At 38.4% G+C, this 23,467-nt stretch overlaps 1 protein-coding gene across 50 annotated transcripts in view; it reads left to right on the top strand.

The window, feature by feature from the left end:
- syd (JNK-interacting protein syd) overlaps positions 1–23,467 on the top strand; it is a 232,877-nt gene that overhangs the window by 84,996 nt on the left and 124,414 nt on the right. For 37 of the 50 annotated variants that reach the window (XM_071689053.1, XM_071689051.1, XM_071689041.1 and 34 more), the window contains 4 exons: positions 4,034–4,154; positions 5,943–6,135; positions 20,217–20,355; positions 21,065–21,158. In XM_071689053.1, the coding sequence (XP_071545154.1) occupies positions 4,034–4,154; positions 5,943–6,135; positions 20,217–20,355; positions 21,065–21,158 (547 nt within the window). The remainder of the gene's footprint in view (positions 1–4,033; positions 4,155–5,942; positions 6,136–20,216; positions 20,356–21,064; positions 21,159–23,467) is intronic. The other 13 variants (XM_071689052.1, XM_071689035.1, XM_071689049.1 and 10 more) reach the window with 3 other exon arrangements.

Genomic DNA, 23,467 nt, shown 5'->3' with positions numbered 1-23,467 from the left:
AATATGTTACCCGAGCCACTCATATGACACCATGATGGAGTACAGTGTAGGAGGTTGTTGGTAAACCTATATTGTGGTGGGCCATGTCTCTGTGGGTGATGTAAAGGTGTGGTGGTGTGGTTCCGGAGGGCGCGAGTGTTCCAGTGTGGAAACTTGCTGGTGCTCCGATGGCCTTGTGAGGTAGAGGATTACCAGGCACGAGTTCTCCCACCGCCCACCTCATCAGCTAGGCGAGGGAGGTGGAGGATGGCTTGGGAGGGTGGTTCATCCACTACCCCTCACGTCGTCAACCAGAGCCTCTCCGTCTAAGATTCATAGCTTATCTATGTGAAGTGTTTGAATATTTACTCGCTCTCCTTCCCTCTATCCAACTAACGGGCGTCCTGTCTACTCTTCGCCTTTGCCGCCAGCTTGGCTCCCCCCTTCTCTCGCCTGCTCCCACATTCACTGTGATAGTAGCTAGCTTGTTATCCAGAGAGGAATCATAATGCTGGGAAACAGTAGTTTGTCACCGTGTCCAGGAGCCTGTCGCTGGTCAGATCAAGCCAGGTAGAGCAGGAGGTAGAACGTGCAAGAAGGTGTTGGGCGTCCACTGGGACGCCATTAATGTTGTTCACATCCAGATCCCTCGCCGCTCGCCCCTGCTCTCTCTACATCGGAAACTGGCCCTAGTGTATTAGCCTGGGCTCTTCCGCTGGTGTCGCGTGGGACATGAACTTCATATAGTTTAGACTGGACCGATGCAAAGTTGACGGATCTTTGCCTGGCCTGTTATGCTCACGGAGCCTCTCATAAATCCTGCTCAGTATAGTGTTTCAAAAGTTCGGACTTGTGTAGAATACAGTTTGACTCAGCAGTTCAACAGATGTGCAAATGGCATGTCATGAATTTGACAGCTGTTGTGACGATAAGTCGTGAATTTTCCCAACGAAACCTGACTTGTGAAACACCCTGTACAGATTTGTTAAGTATACGGATACATCATTGTGGTTTCCCACAAGTGAACATAAATGTTTATTTATGAAAAGTCGCCCACTTTGGTTCTCGAGATCAGTTGCTGATGTTGCACGCGGGAGTTAATGAGAGGAAAGTCCCAACTACTGCGTCTTATATGTTGCCGTTAAAGGCTAGCTGTCGCTTAATGACTTGAAGATTACCTAGTGATGTAAATGGCGAACTGAACCCCCTCTTGCAACATCCCCAACCCCTCCCGAGCTCGTGAGAGCACCGACTGGCTACCATGGTCGACGCTTCGAATGATCCGTCATTTATTGACCCTCCCGTTCGGGAATAGATTTCTTGTTTATGTGTTCGTCGGACATTGTCGCATCGTGGTATCTTGTTCTTGTATTTTTCTTCCCCGGAGATTCAGATATCGTGAGATATACGGAATACTCCGTAACACTCAGTGGTTGTAGTACTTGTGCGTTTGAAGGTGGTGTGAGGCGAGTGTCGCCACTGTATGGGCAGTCGTGTGGCAGCGTAGGCAGTCTCTCCGCCAACAGTGGCTGGAGGTACCTGCTGCACCTGGGAATATATTGACACCTGTCACGGTCACACGACCCCCAACCCGCTCCCCATCTGTCCTCTCCCACACACTCTCCTTCATTGCAACCACCTTCACAGTCACTGCCACAGCCACCGTAATCATAACTATTACCAGCACAGTTACCAGCACCAACAGTTACATCAGCAAACGATCTCTACCACCACATACATCAACAACCATCGCTACCACCACAATTACATCGACAACCATGGCTATCACCACAAATACACGAACAGCTATCGCAATCACTAGTTTCATTAACATGTTACTATCGTCGCGCCACCACCAGTATCATTTGATTTTGAGTTTCCTTAAAACTTTGAATAGTTTGGCATATTTTTGATTTTGGTAAATATAAGGCACAGTCATGAGACGGCGAAGCTTAAGCCTAATTAAGAGGAATGAGTATTACAGAGAAATGTATACGTTGAATGCAGTTTGTGCTTTACATGATATCATTGTATTGATCTCGTCAGATTAATATCTTGTGTCATATATTGGCATACAAACACATGAAGAGAAAGAAAGTATGGATCTCTGATCTCACACATTAGAGATTAATATAATTCTAGTATAGTTATAAAACATTATTCAACCCAGCAAACATGAATAAAGACATTGATGAAGAACAGACGTTGTTCTCTTTAACACATAGCAGAAAATAGCCTATGATTTAAAGGAGAAAGGCAGTAAACACTAGCTAGTAATTGTCATTTGTTAAGATGCAGCCTTATCATGCACCACTGACTTTAACACAGGGTTCTAGGAACTAGGAGAATTCTTGGCTGTACCTGAAGACTTTTAGGGCTTTAAGATGGACGAAATCAGAGTATTCATGCTGAGTGATTGTACTTAGCAGGTCTTGAGATTTAAAGAGAGCCACTGTTTTTTCAGAGATGGTATACATTATGATAGCTAATTTTAATTGTGATGGTTCAGTGAGATTCATAATCAGAAGCCATGAACACACTAGCCATTATTAAGGTATGGCATATGAGAGGGTTGTGTAGTTGTGAGTGGAATTCATTGTGTGAGAATCTCCCTTTCACCACCACGCCCCCTCCTTGCCCTCTAGCACATGCCCAGTGCCTCTCTCCCACCTTTTGAACACCACACCCTCCAATGTGTATACTAGTGGCCACCCTTCCTCCCCCACCACCAACATGATGACATACATGACCACTCCCATCGTCCTTCCAGCACCACCAAGACCTCTGCCACAAAGTCCTCTTCCCTACACCACCCCCTACCACCAACACTGCCACACACCCCGTGATACTAGTCCGTTTGCCCTAGACTCCAGAGTTGTTTGAACATGTAGGGATTGTTTGTTCAACACTTGTAAAGGGACCAGGCCGGTTGAAGTCGTATGTAGGGACCAGGCCCTTTTAAGACTTGTATTGGGGCCAGGTCTGTCAAAAATTCATGTTGGTGCTGGGTCACTTGAAAACTGACTCATGCAGAGACCATCTCTGCTAAAGGCTTATGCGGGGACAGGTCTGTTGAAGACTAATGGAAGAGCCATATCTGTTGAAGACTTATGTAAGGGCTAGGTCACATGAAGTCTCACTTAGGGATGAAGCCTGTTAAAGACTCATTTAAGGACACAGTATATTGAAGACTTATATAGAGACTAGGACATTTGAAGACTCGTTTAGGGACCAAGTCTTTTGATGACTCACCAGGTCTGTTGAAGAGTTATTTAGGGAAAGAGTCTGTTGAAGACTTGTATAGGGACCATGTCTGTTGAAGACTCATGTAGGGACCAGGCCTGTTGAAGACTCATGTAGGGACCAGATCTGTTGAAGATTCTTGTAGGGACCAGGTCTTGTGAAGAATCATTTAGGGACCAGATCTGTTGAATACTCATTTAGGGATCAGGTCTCTTGAGGACTTGCATTGTGATCAGATCTCATGAAGAATCATACTCACTTAATGACCTGGTTTGTTGGACTCATTTAGGGACCATTTTTGTTGAGGACATGTGTAGGGACCAGGTCTGCTGAAGACTCACATAAAAACCAGGTCTGTAGAAAACAAAAACTGACTCATGGTGGATCAGGTCAGTTAGAGACTTATAGGCATCAGGTTTGTTGATGGCCAGGTCTGTTAAAGGCTCATGTAAGGACATGTCTGTTGAAGGCTTTTGTAGCGATAGGTTTATTAAGGACTTCTGTAGGGACCGGTTTATTGAAGACTCATTTAGGAGCCAGGTCTGTGTAAGACTCATGTAGGGGCCAGGTCTGTTATCCTTGCTGTACTTTGTGTCATTGACATTGGTGGTCACCACACTAACATAAAGATTTTTCTCACATGATGCTTATGTATTCACATGTAAGATATACTGTGGTGTTATTTTTAATTGACATGAGGTGCCTCCTATGAAAAGGTGAGTTCGGGGTTAGTGTACAGATTGTTTGTGTGAAAGTAAATTGCATGGACCTGTTGAGTATTGGTGAGTTTTAACATTTGTGGGTTTTTCAGAAACTGCTGGAGCTGGAGGATGGTATGGAAGAGGAGAAGAAGCAGTGCCAGTCACGTGTGGAGACCCTTGAGTCCATCGTAAGGATGCTTGAGCTCAAGAACAGGAATGCCACCGACCATGGTCAGTATGTGCACCTCTTGTTATTACGGTTGTTTATCCTTACCTTTCTTTAGCTGGATTTACCCTAGTTTTCCTCAAACTGATTGGGTACACCTGCATCTTGCTCCTTGTGGCTTATTATACCTGTGTATTGCTCTTAGCTAGTTATATGTACTTTTTTGCTCCTTTTGGCTGAATGTCCCCTGCCTTTCTCTTTGTACTAATTGATCCCCCTTGTTGTGACACTTATAGCTGGATATGCCCCATCTTCCTTCTTATGGCAGGGGTATATCCCCTGGTTTGGTCTCTGTGGTTGTGTGTTGCAACTTGCATTCTTTGGCTTGTAATTCCTCATGTTGCTCCTCCTGTAGTTGGGAATACCATCACCCCTTGTGTCTTGCTACTTGGTTTGGTTTATCTTGTCTTTTACCATTTGGCAGGGTCTACCCTGTCTTTCATTTTTTGGCTGAGTATTCCCTGTCTTGCTACATATGGTTAGTTGTACCCCTATATTTGCTTCATAAGGCTGTGTATGTCCCCTATCTTACTCTCTGTAGCTGGTTATATCCCTTGTACCTGTGGCTGGTTATACCCTTTTCATGCCTTTTGTGGCTCTGTGTACCCCTAGTCATGCCTACTGTAGCAAGGTGTTCCTCTTGCTCCCTGTGGCTGGGTATACCCCCCAGTCATGCATGCTGTTTCTTGCTTCCTGTTTCTGGTATATCCTTGTCTTTCTCCTCATAGGTAGATATATCTCCTGTCTTGTCCCCAGTTATTTTGTATATCCCATCTTGCTCCCTTTGGCAGAATATACACATGTTATGCTTTCTTTGGCTATGTTATGCTTCAAGTTGGCTAGGTATATCCCCTGTTGTGCTTCCATTGGATAGCTATACCCCTTATCTTACTCCCTCTGGCTGCATATACTTCCATACTGTGCCTTTGTTTTGGGGTATACCCTCTGTTTTGCCTTTTGTTGATGGGTATCTCCATCTAGTCCCCTATGGCTAGATTTACCTTTGTCCTCCTCTTAATGGCTGGGTATACTCCAGCTTGCTCTGTATGACAGATATACTTATATCTTTTTCACTGTGCTGGGTTTTCTGCTTGTCTTGCTCCCTGTGGTATACCAACTTGGTATACCAACTGTTTAGATTTTCAGTGTTTTGGATCAGGGATTTCGTTCCTTATCTTTGCATGCTGACAGTACATGGTCATTGACACGTTTGATCTGGTAAGCAGGCTACTCAAACTTTTGATATATAAAGTTACTTTGAGGTGTATTTGTCATAACAAGTTGTACTGAGATGTATTTGTTACTATATTGAAGTGAAAGCAACAGCTGTGTGACTCTTCAGTAGCTAATATGAGCAGTGCTTTCTTCTGGTAAACAAGAAAAACAGAATTTGCACCATTTGTGCCATATAATTTTCTATAGATAATGATGGAGGAAATCATCTAATGTTTAGATTTAACATTTTAGAGCACAAACTATGGAAGTCATGGTTTCTTTCAGAAGTTCTGCTTATGGTATTTTTATGCTTTGCTATAATTTTTAAAAGCAAATTATATATCTCAGTCACTTGGATGATTGATATGAGAACTTTTTAGCTGAAGGCCATAATTCTCATAAAATTGATTTTATTCAGATAATACTTCAGAAGTTGAACTTTTCAAGAAAAATGAATTTCAGAGGTTTATCTCCTTAAATGATATAACTAACTGAAGTCTCAATTTGGTAGTGTTACTTAAGAATACATGTCTTATTGTAAAGCAGTGTATATTACAGGACTAACTTCTCATTTGCAGCAAATCGAATGGAGGACAAATCAGAAGAGATGAAAAAGGAGTATACAAAACTGCATGACAGATACACTGAGCTATTCAAAACACATATGGACTACATGGAGCGCACCAAGATACTAATGGGTACTGACCGACTTGACCAGCTGGGAGGATCTAGAGGCAGAATACCAGGCTTTACGTTAGGCAACCTCAACAGGTTAGTAATGGAAGTTTAATGATTTAATTTCAATGTATAATCACAGAACCCCTTGTATGAGATACCTGCAGCTGCAAGGGTATGCTAAAAATATTTAGGAGATAATAGATTTCTTTGGGGTTGAAAAGTTCTATGACAAGATTGTACTCCATCATATTGGTAGTGATATCTCATTGGGAGTAATTTTTCACTTGTGATGTAATCTCATACAAGTAGATTCTGGTAACACGGAAATATGATAATGTTGTGACATATAAATTAAATGATATTTTCTTTGAACTTTCATGTCTTCTAACTTTAAAACATTAGTTGTAGATTGCAGGTCTTGTAACTATAGGCCTGTGTGTGGAATAGAAGAATTGTGTGTATAACTGACTGAGGTTGTGAAAATGATACCTGAAAAATCTTAAGAAGTACAAGTTATTCATCTTGACAGTCAAGAAGTATTTTGTGTAGTGAAAAATTAAATGTTTTCTCCAGGATGGATTTTGATAAGCCTGGAATGAGTCTTTAGGATTCCTTGGAGTTTGAAACCTTTTACAGTACGGAGGTGTAATTCTTTTGAGTGTATAATACCTAGTAAGGTGAATGGGAGAGTGGTGATAAGATGGTGGCAGCATGCACAGAACATCTGATTAGCAAATAGAAAAGTGGCTTCAGGAGAAGTTGAGGATGTTTGGACCACTAGTTTGCTTTGAAGAAATTTTGTTAGAAACACTTGGAGAAAGAGGCTGCATATGTGGCATTTAGGGATCTGGAGAAAATATATGGGAGGGTTGGTAGAGAGGCTTGAGAACTTATAACATAGAAAGTCACTCAATACCTGAAGTTGGGTCTCAGTTAAGGATGTGTAATTTCATTGGTGTTATTTAATCTGTTGATGGATTGGGTGGTGAGGGAGGTAAATGAAAGGATCTTAGAGCCGGGGGTGGGTCTGTGATATGCTGGGGATTGAAGGACTTGGTTACAAAATTAGTTCCTGTTTGTGAATGACAGTTTTGGTAGCAGACAGAGAATCTCCAGGCTCTGGTGACAAAGTTTGAGAGAGTGTGTGGAAGGAGAAAGCTGAGAGTAAATGTGAACTAAGGCAAGTTAATGAGGTGCAGCAGAGGGAATAGACAGGATGGTTTGAGTGTATGTTTTAATTAGGAGAACCTTGAGGAAGTGAAGTGCTTTAGGCACTTGGAGATTCAGGTCGTTTTGCAGTTCTTGTGTAGGTGAGTATCAGGGAGAAGTGGAGGTATGGTGTAAGGAAAATTGGCAAGGGAAAAGTGTCGGCAAGCAGGAAGATGAATCAGAAAGAATGTAAGGTGCTTGAAAGGGGGACAGAAAGTTTAGATGAAAGTGTAGTAAATATTGGGATGCAGTCATGTTTGGATGAGGTGCTTAAAATGTAGAAGAGAGATTGTAGAATTAATAGTTAAGATACAAGATATGAGAATAAAAGAGGAAATGTGCAGTGGATGGAAGATATTAGAAATGCTGTGGAAGACAAGAAAAACACATACGGTAGATTGCTTGATAGAAATGTATCAGTGGAAGTTCAGCAAAGGAGGGAAGATGTGTAGGTGGTACATTAAGAAGCTGATGGAGGAAAGCGCAGAAAGAGTAGATGAAGAATTTGGAAGAAAATTGAGTGAAAAGTTTAGGAAAAATAAGAAATTGTCCTGGAAAGGGGTAAAACAGGAGAGAGGTGGATGTAAGAGAGGAAATGTAGATGTGAGAAGCAAGGAATGGGAGTTGCTTGATCAAAAGGAGAAAGTGAAAGGATGTTGGAAAGAGTATTCTTAAGACCTGATGAATGAGGGAAAAGGTGATACAGCAGTTGTTACTTGCATTGGTATGGAGAATGGAAGGAAAAGGAAGGTAGGTTAAAAGGATGAAAATAAGGTCAATAGCATGAAAGGCATCTTGAGTGGATGGGATTACAGTTGAAATGTTGAAGTGTGGAGGGGAAAGTGTGACAGTGTATGTGTTTGATATGTAATTTAATATGGAAGCAGAAGGTTTTGCCTGAGGATTAGTTGAAAGGTATTATTGTTCCTCTATTCAAAGGAAAACGTGGTAAGGACATATTTAAGTGTTGATTGATAGATTGATAGAATTGACTGAACGCAGAATAAGTGGAGAGCAAAGGAGGTTTAAGAAAGGTAGATTTTTGCATTGAGAATGACTTCGGAAAAGTATTTTGTGAAAGGTAAGAAGTTGTATACTGGTTTTAAAAATCTGGAGAAATGCTATGACACAGTCGAGTGGAATACTTTTTGGGATATGATAAGCACATATGGTGTAGGGGGACACCCTTGTTTGAAATCCTTACATAGAGGAGCAAACATGTGTTAAGAGTGGATGGAGATGTTGAGCAGAAGTTTCAATACATGTGGGTGTTAGGCAGGGCTGTGTGATGTCTTTTTGACATATACATGGATTGAGTGATAAAAGAGATGAAAGCAAAACTAGGGAAAGAGTGTGCAGAGATGGAGTGTGGTGGTGAGGTAGGAGTATTAGGTAGAGGTAGTCATTAGGAACATTGCGTATGAGCCTCTGCAAACACTGCACTACAGCTGACCTCTGCCAGTGGCCCATTAAGGGTGAGGCACTAAAGGCTAAGAAGTGACACAGAATTCACTAGTTATGAAGATTCTGTTTCCATGACCACTCCCTTGAGGGGATTCTAGTTTTGATCTAGTTTTGAACAGGCATCAGAGACAGTATGTTGGTCAGTGGCAAACCTGTTTGTGAGTGACACTGTCGTTTGCTGAGAGTTGAGAAGATATGCAGAAGGTTGTAAATATGTTTCATGATGTGTGTAGTTGTAGGCAATTGAAGGTGAATATGAGTAAAAGTAACTTTATGGTGTTAAAAAAGAAACTGGGTGAAAGTACAGTTTTTGCATAACACTTTAGACGAGGGAAAAGTATGCTAAACTGGGGGGGAAAAGACTGTGAAAGGTGACAGAGTAAGTATTTGGGAGCTGTCTTGGATAAGTGTGGTGATATGGAAGGAGAGATAACAGAAAGAGCAGTACAGGATAGGAGAGTCACTGGGTTCCTAAATAGAATGTTGAAAGGTAGACATGTAAGTTTGGAAGTGAAGAAACAGTTTATGGACAGCATAATCATCCTGACCTTGACCTGTGCAGCTGAAGCATGGACATGGAATGGGTCACAGAGTTATAGAATCCAGGTTGTGGAAATGAGTTATTTGAGACGAGCATATGGTATGACTAGGTGGAATGAATAGAGTACTGAGGCAGTGTATAATTAGAGATTTGTCATGGCAAGCAATACAAAGGGAATGAACTGTGGAGCGGTAGAGTAGGTGAAACGTATTGCTTTGAGGTGGTTTGGGCACATGGAAAGAATGCAGTACTGGGAGGTTACGAAGAACATGTATAATAGTACAATTAAAGGGATTGGTTTGAGATGAAGACCACTTATGACATGGGAAAACAGAGTGGAAGAGGTGGAAGGAGAGAAATGGTGGAAGAATGTTTGGAATGGTAAATGCAAGAGAGGCTTGTATGGACAAGGAAAGGTGGAAATATTTTTGCCATGGCCACCCTCTTGATGGGAGTTCCTGGAGGAAATTAACATCAGAGATGTGGATAGATTGATAGATGTACCAGTCTCCATTCATTCTGCCTCCAGAAACAAGTATTTCCTTTGCATCAGACCCTAAATCATTTGTGTATATCTGTAACTCAAATGAACTGTCTCATTTCCCTTATCCACCTCTTCCAGAGATGATCTTGTATCTTCAGATGTATGTTTGACTGACTTATCTGCTCTTTGGTCTGTATTACCATGATTCTAAAAGCCTTTTTTTCCCCCTCGTGTTTCCAATTATTTCTTCTATCTATCTATGCATCTAGCAATATCTATAATGCCTATTCCTTTCAGGAACTCCCTCAAAGAGGTGGCCATGGCAAAAATTTCTCCATAATTGGTGAACCCCTTGTGCTGCTTTTTACCCATTAGTGCCTCACCCTTAACAGGCTGCTGGCAGAAGGCATATAGCACAGAGCTTTCAAAGGCTCTTACTTATGCTCCCACTTCTGCCGAATGATTTCTTAATACCACAGATCTCTCTCATTTTCATTCTTTACTACATCTTTACTTCTCTGATTTTGTTTTATCACCTCCAGGTTTATTAAACTTTGGTTTCACATCCATACATCCCAGGTAGTAATTGCTGCTCTTCATGAAAGCTTGATAGCTGATTATATACTCACCATTTAAATTCTTTCCATTTGCCAAGAGAATTTTATTTTTCCTTACACATTTGTTTTCAGTTTTCCACATTAGTGAGGCAGAACCAGGAACAGGTGAAGAAAGACCACATTCACTTACAAACTTTTTTTACCTGCTGTTTGTAATGCACTGAAAACTCCAATATTTCACCATTGGAAGATTCTTCTCTCTCCTAAGGCTATCCTTCTACTGTCTCTACTGAAACTCTTTCCAAAGTATGTACATTCTTCTACAACCACTAGTTCATCACCATTCAGACGGATTTTATCTTGTTGCATTTCATCTTTTTCAAAAACTTTTTTTTCATTGGAGACTCCAGTCACATACAAAAGTCCACTTCAGAGCCAGGGTTTAATTGAAATAAAGTTAGGTTAATGAAAGGGAAAAGAAGAGATGAAGGAAAGTGTTTACAAAGTTGGAGGAAGTGAAAAATCTGTCTTAAAATGTGCCAGGTCCTGAGTTATTGGAAAGACTTGATAGCATAGAGAGTTCCAAAGCTTTGAGATGTGGGGGGAAAACAGAAATCAAAATGGCCTCCCTTGAGTTGCCAACAGTAACACAGTAATCATGTGGTTCAACAGCTTGCTGAGTTTTGCATGGTGTAACTAGTGGTAGGAGCATATAAGCAGGCAGCTCTTGGGAGCAAAAAAACAAAAAGAAGAAAAAAGCAATACCTATATGAGGAGGAAGGTGAACCATCATTGCCACACAGGGCAAGAAGGTCAAGATTTGAAGTTAGCCTGGGAGAGTTTATAAGTCGGACTGCTTTCAGCTCAACACTTTCTAGTAAGGATGCAGAGCTAGAACCACTTCATATGTGAGAGCACTACTCCATACATGGATGGATCAGTCCTTTGTATAAACGGAGCAACTGTTGACACGAAGTTTTGACATCTAAACAGCACTCTTGGTTTCTTTGAGGAAGACTTAGTTATTACCTTAATATTGGGTTTCCAAGAAAGAGTGGATGTAACAGTAATACCAAGTATGTTCATTGAGTCAAGAGATGGAATTAGAGAAGGAGAGAAGAAAGTTGTGAGGAATTTTTGAGAGAGATGGGTAGAAACTTGCATATATTTGATTCAAACTGTTGGAATTATTATATGAAATCTGTATTGGACTTCCATGCACTGTCTTAGCAGAGTTGTTTGTTGGATTATTCATACTGTATGAAGTTTAGCTGTCAGCTCTGCTACTTTATTTTACTTATTTTACTTATCAATTCAATATTTGAGTATTAATATTTTCATTGTTAATTTTTGGCATTTTGCTAAATTGTTTGTTTGATGGTAACTTGTTGCAGTAGCAACCATATCTTATCAGAAGAGATATGCATGACCATTTAGACTGTTGGATAGGGTTACACTGAATACATGTTGTGGCCTTATGATTTAACTCATTTCATGAAGCACATGGTTTTGGACATGCATAGAAAAACTTGAATTATTTCCCTTTAGATGGATCATTCCACTGTATAAGAAGTCATGTAATTTTTGTAGCCATTGATCTTCACCTGTCTTCCTGTACTGTCACTGGTGTCAGGATGAAGTGGTCAGAGGAAATCATGAAGACGTCCGGTGGGCTTGCCTTTGGATAGGGTGCTATGGTTTTGGTGTATTGCACAAGAGAGCTAGTTGGTAGATATGAGTGGGGGGGGGGGGTGTTCTTTATATTTTCCTAATGCCAACTAGTAAACATAGGAAGTGTAGAACAGATATGAAAGAAAATTATTTTAGGAAATTGATATGGTTTTTTGTATTTGATATTAGTAAATAATACATTAACTGACTAAATTGACAGAAAATGATAATAGGATTAGGAAAAGATGAATTCTCACAGAATCGTTTTATAATCTCAACATCACTATGACAGTTACAATCATTGTAGCTTGTAGTTGTTAGGTGGCCAATGATCGGGAGGTATATTTTCAGTAATACCCACTTGGGTATTAGGAGGGTTAGTGATGCGTGCGTAGTGAGCCAACACTTCAATGGTTGTCAAGTTGCACTCCTCTGACCCAGGTAGTTGTCTTTTCTTTCTGCCTTACCCTCACGTGATCTCATGACATTCTGTCCACAAACTTACAATTTCTCTTTGTTGCACATAACACATGACAACACTTTAACACGCGCAGCTCATTCTTCATAACTCTAGATTTCCCTGCAGTGGGCACTGTGTGTGTGGCTAAATGGTTGGAGCAATAGATAGAGGTAGTAGGTAGGAACATTTAGGCAGGAGAATTAGGTAGAAATGTTATGTAGAAGTAGTAGGTAGGAACATAGGCATGAGCATTAGGTAGAAGTAAACAGTGGAAAGAATAGATTGTAGCCACTGCGTATTTTACTCTAGAGTTGCCCTCTGCTAGGTGCCTGTCAAGGGTAAGGCACTAAAGGCTGAGAAGTGGAACTGGAGTTCACTAGTTATGGGAGTTCCTAGAGGGAACAAGCATCATAGATATAGATAGATTGAAATTACAATGGATGTATTGTATTTTTGAATGTCTGATAATGAGTCATTACTTCTGGATTATTGAGAGCAGTGCATTCAGACAAAGTAAAGTGTTATACAAATCAGTACTGTAATTAACCTCAGCAGAATATAGTTATTTATATGACTGTCTCGATGACATTTAAATGTTTTGATTACAGATAGGTCAACAGCATTACTTAGTCTATTGTATCTATCCAGTTTGGTCTTCAACTGTTGCTCATCTAACTCAACCATGTTTAAACTTTCTCTTCTTTTCATTAAAGTAGATGTTTTGGCTTTAAATGCACACTCCAGTTGTGCTGTTGTTCATCATTCGTTCAGTTGCAAAATAGCTAATGGGTGTTGCCACATTTCAAGTTAGTCTTTATACACTGCCTTCTCTCTCACACTTCATTTCACTTATTTATTTAAAGGAAAATGCCATAATTCTTGTGATAGGTAATTTCTCTGGTTATTGGTTGTGTAGTGCATTGACTAGGTGTACTGTTTAAGGTCCTAAACAATTGCAAGTTGTAATTTGAAATTAATAGCACTTTTCTTGATATTCTTGCACTTTAGCCATTTTATCTTGCATTTGTATTGAGTAATTCTGATAAACATGTGATACACATTTACTATAGCTATAATGGTTTACTTTGATTATGAGATTTGCAATTTGAACACTGCTTTTTACTGGGATAATGAAACTGCATTTGTAATAATTTCTTGAATTTTTTTTTTGAAATGATTAAAATATATATTAGACCATTGCTTTTATGACTGGCACAATTGCAATTATTTCTTTTGCTGAAAACTTTGGACTGATTTGAGGTAAGAATTTTATCATACTTGAATGGATAAAGTAAAGCAACAACAATAACAGCAACAATATAAAATCCCATTAATTGATTTGAATGTCACATTTGTAAACACCAAATGGTTGTTTATAATTCTTGGTAAAAATATATTTGCTTTGTGACTTTTGAGATTATTTTAGCTGTTATTTTTTATTAATTTCTGTATTTGATAATAGGTAAAGACAGATTAAAGACTAAAAATATTAGAATTGAATAGATTATTCAGTATAGATAGATTCAGAAAAAGACAGATAGAATAAAGAATACAGAGTGAGATAGATATTTGGTGCAAAGGAAGTATTTTATAGGCATGAATGAAGAGTTTCCTAGGACAGTATGGTCATGTAGAAAGTATGTTAGATTTTTTTTATGTTGGAATCTGCAATCTTGACAGATAAGCACATCGAGGCCAGGCATCTACTGAATTATCAAAAGTGGGTTTAGAGAGGAGGTGAAAAGGATGAGGAAAGATGTTTTTAGAATTGTAGAGGAAGTGGAAAATCAGTTTTTTGAGAAGGTAAACATTAATGTTGTTAGGAAAGACATAAATAGTTACGGTGCTCCAAAGCTTTATGGTGTGGGGAAAGAAATAGATATTACAATGGTTGACTTTGAAGTTGCCAGTGGCCATACTGTAATCACGCAGCACAGGAGCTTTCTGAGGTCTAGATAACAGTTAGGTCACACAAGTTCTTGGTTATAGAAACCAAAGTATTATCAGTGGAAGATGTGGCAGTAGTACTCCATACAAGGAAGGATCAATCCTCTGTTTAATTTGAGAAAGGGTTTAGAAGTATTTATGTTATCTGGGCAGAACTTCCATTTTCTTTGAGTGGACATACCTATTAATATAAAGTTTCACAGATAGGTGAGATATTACATTGATACCAGAAATTGGGTTTTGGGCATTCATGTTAACCAGGCTGCATATGCTTCACTGGGATATCTAATCAAGGTTGGAGTTTATAGAAGAATTTGTTGAGACAAGGTGCAGATTGATTAAGAGAGGGATGAGCAGATGTGAAGGGAGTCAAGATATGCAGTGGTGAGTCATCAACATTAAAAGTCCATTGAGTTATTTGTTGAAGAAAAGAAATGATTTTCGAGATGACAGAAGAGTGTAGGATGCAAGACAGAATCCTTAGGAACATTGCTTCTGATAGGAAAAGAGAGGTTAATTTTTCAACATTTACAAAGATAGGTCATCTGTAGAGAAGGTTTGATATGGGAGAACAAAGTGAGGAAGAAAAGACAAAAGTGGGGAGCTTGGTAATAGACAGGTCAAGAGCTATACAGTGTATTTAAGGGTGCAATTAGAAGAGTTAAACCAATGTAGATGTAAATTGCATACTAGCACTTTCGACAAGATTTTGCCATGAGACAGGAACAGCATGTAGCACTTACCTCAAATCTTGCTTGGTTACTAGCAATTTAGTCTAGCTTTACCCCCATGCATGTTGCATAATTTTTAATCTTAGGTTCTTTTCTTGTCCCATGCATGATTTTCACTTCGTTTAATAGTATGTTAAATAGTGAGAGAATTGATCATGACTAGGGAGTTTTCATATGAGGATTCCAGAGGAGTTATTTGTGATTGGATAGAGTGGAGCTATTATTTTGTAAAGTTAAAGGTGTGAATGAAAGCTTTGGTGTTACATAATGAATCAGTTTTGTTTTCACAGGAAAAAGAGTATATGTATCCCAGATGCATGTGAATTGAGTTAAAGATCTGTGAAGAATTTGTTGATGGCTCACTTATTTATAATGTAGTGAAACGACTAAAATATTAGCCAGAAAAACATACATTTGGTTTTATAATTAACTAGAGGCAGTGCTACTGTGTGTTGTAGGTAATTTTATAGTTCATGTTTATTTACTCAAAAATTAACTCCTGATGACTTGCAGAAATGAGCTTAAAAGTAATTTGCTACACTATTTCAGCTACTCTGTTTTACATGTGGATTTTCAATATTTATCTTTTTTAGCGCTTAATGAAAACCTAACTTACTTTGATTTCATGTATCACCCATGGATGAAAGATCGGCATTATCTTATACTTTTGCACTTTTAGTCGGGAAATGAAAATCAAAACAAATAAATAGATAAGAAAATGTGACTGCTTTCACATCCTTTTCTAGGTACTTAAAGCACTCCACTTTCACTAAGTTTTCCTTTAAACTTTTACCCATACCATCTTATCTTATGCTGCTGCTGCACCTTGTTACCTTACTTATGATCACATTTACTCTCAGCTTTTTCCTGTAGTACATGCACCCAAACTCGTACACCAGTTTAGGATCTTCTTTCTGTGTCCTTCCAGTATAGTTGTCTCATCTGTGAACAGAAAGACAAAACACAGAGCAATAAAGTACAGTGAATGCAGAAAACTGCAGTTTACTTTTCATATTTATATACCATTTTCTGCTTTAGTGAGGTAGCCCCAGGAACAAACAAAGAATGTTCTTTCTTTGTTGCATTTACCTGCTAGGAGTCATGTATAATGCATTGAAACCAATGCTTCTTATGTACAGTCAAATCCCTGGCTATTTCATGTGCCCTGGTTTGATATATTGGTAGCAAACCCTGTGCCACATTACTCTTGATAACTCACAGCATCTTTCACATTCAACTACATCCTCAGCCATCCCCTTCTCCTTTTCACTTCTGACATATATGTATCCTCTTATTCATTTCCTCATCACTCATTTTTTCCATGTGGCCAAAGCATACCTGCACACCCTGCTTAGTGTTCTCAAACATTAGCACTTACTACCACACCTCTCTCATACACTTTTGATATTTTTTACATGATCATCCCTCAGGAAAATGACTTACTTTTCCCTTTGTCATTATTAAGATTTCCAATTAAGAGTTTTGACTGAAGAAAGTTTCTTCCACTTAACTAGCAATGTAGATTTCACAAAAAATGCATGATGTTAGTGCAATTTTCTGTAGCTTTTTAACTTGTTGATAAATTTTTTATTTTATATCCTTATTTTATATCCTCTCCCAGATATTTAGAACAACAGTTTCTTTAGATTCTCCATTCATAGTGACACCCAAACTAACCTGTCTATTATAACTGCTAAACCTATTAGATTAGAAAAGATAGAAATGGAAAGGGTAATTGAGATGAAGAAGGAAGACTTTGATTTTGATTCTGAGGATTTCTCAAGGGAGTGATGATGTCATGGGGGCTGTGGTGTACCAGACACCTGATAGCTCCCATATTATGGATGAACAAGTTTCTTTGAATATGCCACCTGGAAGACAAGGTAAGCTGGAGGACAGTGCTAAGGGCCACAGAAAGTGCGTGAAAACAATAGAGGTGAATCTAGAAGACAAATTGAAGACTTTGGAAGCCTGTGCTAAGGACATTAAAAAATGCCGGAGAGGAATAGAAGTGGACAAAAGAACAAAATTGTGATGAAGACAGTGATATTAAGAAATTCTAAAGATGCTCTCAGTATGGGTTTACAAACAGGGAAGGAATAGACAAAAACTAGATCTTCATTTCAGAGTGAAAGATAACTGTTCAATGGAAGTTGTTGAAATACCTGAAGAACCCAAGAACACAGTTTCAGAGTGAAAGATGACAGGTCAGCAAAGGGTATTGAAATAACTGAAAAACATGGGCCTAAGATCCCTGAAGCTTGTACACAATATGAAGAATTATAGGGCCATTGAGAAGGCAGTGGATGTAGTCAGAGACAGGATATTTAGGATAGCATGGGATGGAATAGGTAGAATAAATGAAAGTGTTTAAAGGGCAGATATTGTTCAGGAGAGCTGTTTAGCAATGAAAATACAATATTTAGATAAGGCAAGAGATGAGGAGGATATGGGTCATATTGCTGTTACATAAGGGAAGCTTTACAGATGGAGTTAACCATGCACTAGGCCATGATGTTCTCTATGCTGGAAGAAGACCATGCCAGCATGAAGGAAGGAGTAGCCAGAGAGTGGCAGAAGGTCCAGAAATTACTTCAGGCAATTGATATAATTGAAGCAAGTGAAGAACAGAAAAAAAGTTTGGAGAATATAAGGATAAGACTTAAGGGGAAGGCATTGAAGCATTTGAAATATCATGAGGTTAAAAGAATTTACTCTATACTTAGGGGGAAGAAGAGAAATATATATGGGAATCTGTGCCTTTGTAAAAGATTAGGGTTATCTGAACCAGTCTTGTTTTAAGAGCATCCTAGCTTGGAAAAACATGTTAATAGAATCTGTTGTAATACTTTGGACATTAACAAGAGGATGCCAAGCAATAGTTTATAAGATTCCGTTGAGAAATAAGGATTGTTATGCAGTGTATTACCAAGTGAAATAAGAATTTCTATGCTTTGCATAAAGTACAGAAACTTTCAAAAGAACCCTTGATTATTGGCTAAAAACAGATCTAGATGACCCCAAGATTGAAAAATGCAGTGTGTGGGATAGCAGAGAAAAAAAAGCATCATTTATCAGGAAAGAGGAAGGTAGCAAAACATGCTAGCCTTCTCTAATGACAAATTCCCACCATAGGTACAGTCTCTCTCTTTTATGCAGCTGAGAAGAATAGTCTTATTTGTTAAGCAAGATATGTTGTGGGTGCTTTGCACTAGTCCTAGACCTTGCCCTAATCCTGCCATTCTGGCTAAACTTGTCATAGGTACTGGTAGGTACTCTTTACAATAGACCTTTTTTTGAAGGAATGAAAGATACTTTTCATATTTTTATTATTATTTTTGTACATGACTCCTTAGCATGCCATAAAGGGATATGCCAGTTTGGAATATAGTCTCTCTCTACTTTTTTATATGGTGTCTTTGCATGAAGTGATTGAGTAGATTGCTTAGTGCTTCATTTCTCACCTACAGACAAGCCCTCTGAAAATTTTGATCACTTTCCCAATGCATCTGTGAGGATTCACCTTTTTGACCAACGTGATACTTATGAGGTTGGCAGATGTTCATTCATTGAGATCAGAATTAACTTGCCTAGACCATTAATGGAGTTAAGTTAGCGCCATGCAACTGTTCACCACTTTCATTCACTGGCTTCAGCTTTTGCATTGCAGTTTACTGTGATGCATATTTACTAGCATTGTTTTCTCCTTCAGTTATAGGTTTCATAGATGTCTTTCTTTTTTAACTAGCTTTTTGTAATGTGAATTTTTATTTTGTTTTATTTTTTAGATGTGCTGTACTTGTAGCCACCACTAATACCAGCTGCCACAGTGTGATGATAAACATTAGACAATGACTTTTTATATATTATGTTCTGATTTTATTTTCCTCCAAAAAATGGTGCATCTTTCTTTACATATTGATTTGTAAAGCTTTGATTAGATGTTAGAGTTGAAAACCCTTAGTAATCATGTTTACTTTTGACAAAAACACTTCCAAATACCTCACATCTCTCTGTCTATGCTGGACAGTCCTGGCTTACCTTATAGACCTGGCTGTGGAGAAGTATGTGTTAATGGATGCACTGCTCATGTAAACAGTATTTCACCAGGTTGAGTTGCATGTCATTTTATTGAAAAAAAATGTGTTCTAGTAGTGTAAAGATAAATGTATGGATATATTTTTCTAAAATATTTTGAAAATCAACTGCACATATGGTTGAAAAGTCTGGCAAAAAGTGTTTTAGAGCATCTTTATATGCTTGCATGAGTTGTTCATTTAGTCCATTGGCCAAGGTGCAGCACTTGGTGTATGCAGACAACATGCGACCCGCCCTTTCCTCTCTTTGGCTTTGTTCGGAGCGAAGGATTACAGCTGTGATAGGCTGAGCCATTATTTCTTTGGCAGGGCGGGTTCTTTTATGGTTGTTGGTCCACATGAAAGAGCATTGTTTAGCCACATGGATATGGTGGTCAGATTGAGTGCATTCCCCTTGGATACACCCATTTTTTGGAACTGAAACAGTGTTTTCACATCCTTCTCATCAAGTGCTCTCTCAGGTGCTCATAGGGCTTTGCCTAAGGTAGAGGTGTAGTTTTTCATTTTTCAAAACCTGCATTTTGTATTTTTGTGATTTTCTAAAGCAGGCTTTTTTTTTTTTTATTTATGTTTTTTTTTTAATTTTCCAAAAGAAGGAACAGAGAAGGGGGCCAGGTGAGGATATTCCCTCTAAGGCCCAGTCCCCTGTTCTTAACGCTACCTCGCTAATGCGGGAAATGGCGAATAGTATGAAAAAAAAAAATATATAAGATTCATTGTTCAGTAATACATTTTTTTATTGTGATCTTACTTTATTGTGTATGGGCAGCCTCTTAGAAATTATGTATTTTATGTATATTTGGTGTACATTCTTAAATGCTTTTACTTTAATATGATTGCACATTGCTGTATTTTATTGCACATTGGTTCTGGATGTAAAGTTGTGCATGAGTATTGTAGTTTTGCAAGTGGCTGGTATGTATAGTTGTTGGTGCATGTGTTGCACCCTGGGGTATCAATGCAGCATGCAGTAGTAAGCATTCTAATGACACCCTCTTGTCCGTGACTGGCAGTATACCTTTCAGGTCGTCTGGGCCGGTTTCCTTTGGCTTCAGCTCACTAGATCCAAACAAATCAGTTTCTTCTCCAGTGGACATGAGTGGATCAGCTAATGGGGCCTTACATATCACATCCCTTAAAAATGAATTGCAGGTAAGACTTTTTGTGTAATGTTGATGATTTTTGTGTTACTTTTGTGATATTGAACTGGCAATTTTAGATGACAAGCAGCAGGTAAGGGTTGAAGGTCATTAACAAAGCATACATGTAATGCCTGACCACTTCTCCATTAATATATCTTTCTCTTTGTTTATCCATTTCATTTATAACACTTCTTACAAGGGGTTTCTGGGGTTTCATAACACTTCATCCTGTAATTGTGACTCTACTCTAGATCCTTAGCTAGTAAAAAATATCATGATGATATTTAACATTTAAGCTTTGATAAGGAGTCTCATTAGGTTTTTTCACTGTACTGGAAGGGAATATGATACTTTATTTGCAGGATCATAGTTGAATCACTGATTAGTTAGAAAATGATTGTGTAGAGGTTGTTAGGAGCCATGTGGAAGGGCAAGAGACACTTGTTATTAGTTGAGCTGATCCTTACTGTCTTTTCCAGTAATACTATTCACCATAGATTTCATATTCAAAGAATTATAGTATATTTATTGATTACAAGAATACTATGACTTTACTATGTTTGCTAGAATATTGTGTTATTAAAAAAATTCTGTAAGTTATAGAATCCTTTAATTGAAATTTTTTTCATAATTGTCATGATTAAATGCAGACATTTCATATTTCACTAATACCAGAGAGTAATAGTAACTCATTTACTCAAAATTATTTTCCATTTCAGGAAGCACAAGTTGGTCCGGACACACCAGTTGTACACACAGACAAAGGTCAGCTGACGGATACGATTGAACAGACTGACCGGGAAACAGCCACAAGTATGAGTAATGCAGGCACCCCTTGTTATCTTGCCCAGCTCACACCTACATTGTATCATTTTGAATCAGTATTAAAAGGAACCTGTTATTTTATAAGTATTTTACCATTTCATTTGAAATACTTACTTAGTGATCATTGTGAATGCGGTAGATTTTTGGTATTTTGTTCCTGTAGTATGCTTAAGGTGACCTCATCAGTAGCCTTGTAGCAAAATTCTTGTAGGTGTTAGTACAAGCAAGCATTGGGGTTATGTATTTACTGGATGTATTTTGCATTTTTGGAACCATATAAAGCTTACAATTAACAGCAGAATGTTACCTGTTTTAATGCACCTCACACTTCCTGAACCTTAAGAATTTTACCTGCACACATGCTTGTATTTTTCTTTCTTTTATTTTGCTAATAATTTTGTTAGTTTTGCAAAAGTTAATGGTTTAATGTCATACCCTCCAGTAATTACCCATTGAGTCTTGTGCCTGCATTTTTCATGGCTGCTTTCTAAGCTGTATTCCTTGACATGAAAAATGATTATTTTTTTTTAGATTGAGAAGGGAAAGTACCCGGATAGGCAGTAAGTTTTTCATTGAGAGAATATCTAACCTAAATGCATTTGCCTTCACAGCAATGAATATGAGATATACTCTAGCTGATATAGAAATGGAAACCAATACAGGAGAAATTGTGTGTGATTGTGCTGTGTTGATATGCAGATTTTCACTTTTTGCTTCAATTTTGCTCATCTTTATTCACATTCCTTCTCAGTATCACATTTCTTTTTGATTTTGCTTTTCTTATTATACCCTCTCGCATTTTTTCTGTCCTCTAAAGAGGCTTTGAGAAACTAACAGATGAAGTACTACTTTGTTCTACTTTATGTCCCAGCTTGAAAATCATTCTGCACAGGTTGTCACACAGGGCAGTTTTTTCTAAGAAGACAGATTTTTGAGGAATCTGTTGTTTTGGGAATTGCTGCATTAGATTCAGTATTAATCTGTAGTGAAATAAAGTCTCAGTCTTTGTTATTCCTCCAACATGGAAATGTTGGGTTCATTGACTCTTGAAGACTTTCAAAGACAGTTTTCAAATATCTTTCCTTCCTAATCCTGCAATGCTCAAGTGAACATGCTATCTTCAAATTGGATCAGTGGATTTTATCAGAGAATTTTCCCCCATTTTTTCACAGCAGCAATTTTGTTGTTTGTATCATGGTATGGTAATGTTTTCAGTGTCTGTTTCCATGGTTAAACTTTAGTTGATCCAGATCAAATGCTGTAAAATTTTAGGAGAATGATAAATGGATCAAAATGCAGACATATATGGCTGCAAAGATTATTCAACCCTATTATAGCATGGTAGTGTAGTCATTATCTGTTGTTTAAATCACATAGCATCTTTCTTTTGTAAATGATTGATCTCTGTATTCTAGTTTTAGTTTCCTTTGACTGATTGCTAGGAAATTTTAGGATAGTGATACATGTGTCAAGGCACAGGCTGGTCTTGATTTTGTTGATTCTGGCCTGAACCATATATAAAGAATGGCTAAAAAGAGTAATTTCTCAGATTTATTTAGAATTAAGATTGTAATGTATCATATTAGCTTTAGTGGACAAAAATAAGTGGTGATTGTTGTTCGAATCAACCTTGAAAGGTAAGTTGCCATAATGGGGTCAAAGCTAAGATTGTAACATTTCTTTTGATTCGTCTTGGCAGTTGTATTATGTTCACGTAAGCATAGGTCTTTATGTCCTATTACATGTAGCTTCCAGATTTCACCAAAGGCTAGGAGGAAGAGACTAACAGCCTCTTGTTACTATACCTCCTTTCCAGACATTTCATTCTTTCTAATATTGCCTAGGAGGGTCTTGAAGAGTTCCACCCCCTCCTCCTTGTCCTCCCCCTGTGTTCCCTCCCTCACTCACTTACTCACTCACTTTTTTTCCTCCTCCTGCAACATCATTATAGACCATTAGGCCTTTTTTCTTTGACTTTTCTTGTACTGCTGTGTGCTTCGTCGCCCCTTTCTTTGGCTGCTCACTCATTATCCTCACATTTTCTTTATCTAACTCTCACCTTTCCCCTCTTTTGGTTCTTCACTATGCTTTGTTTCACTGTCCTTCTTTGCTTTCTGCTGACAGTATATTCCTGCCACCATCCTTTTCATGCAACAGTTCATCTTCTCTGATAATCCTCCCTCTCATCTTTTTTTTCATTTTTCCTCCGTATTCTCTCTCTCTCTCTCTCTCTCTCTCTCTCTCTCTCTCTCTGTCTCTGTCTCTCTCTCTCTCTGTGTCTCTGTCTCTGTGTCTCT

The sequence above is a fragment of the Panulirus ornatus genome, chromosome 46 (genome assembly GCF_036320965.1).
Source record: "Panulirus ornatus isolate Po-2019 chromosome 46, ASM3632096v1, whole genome shotgun sequence".
Classification (NCBI taxonomy): domain Eukaryota; kingdom Metazoa; phylum Arthropoda; class Malacostraca; order Decapoda; family Palinuridae; genus Panulirus; species Panulirus ornatus.
The sequence above is the reverse complement of the archived record's forward strand: the minus strand, read 5'-3'. Positions and strand labels throughout refer to the sequence as shown.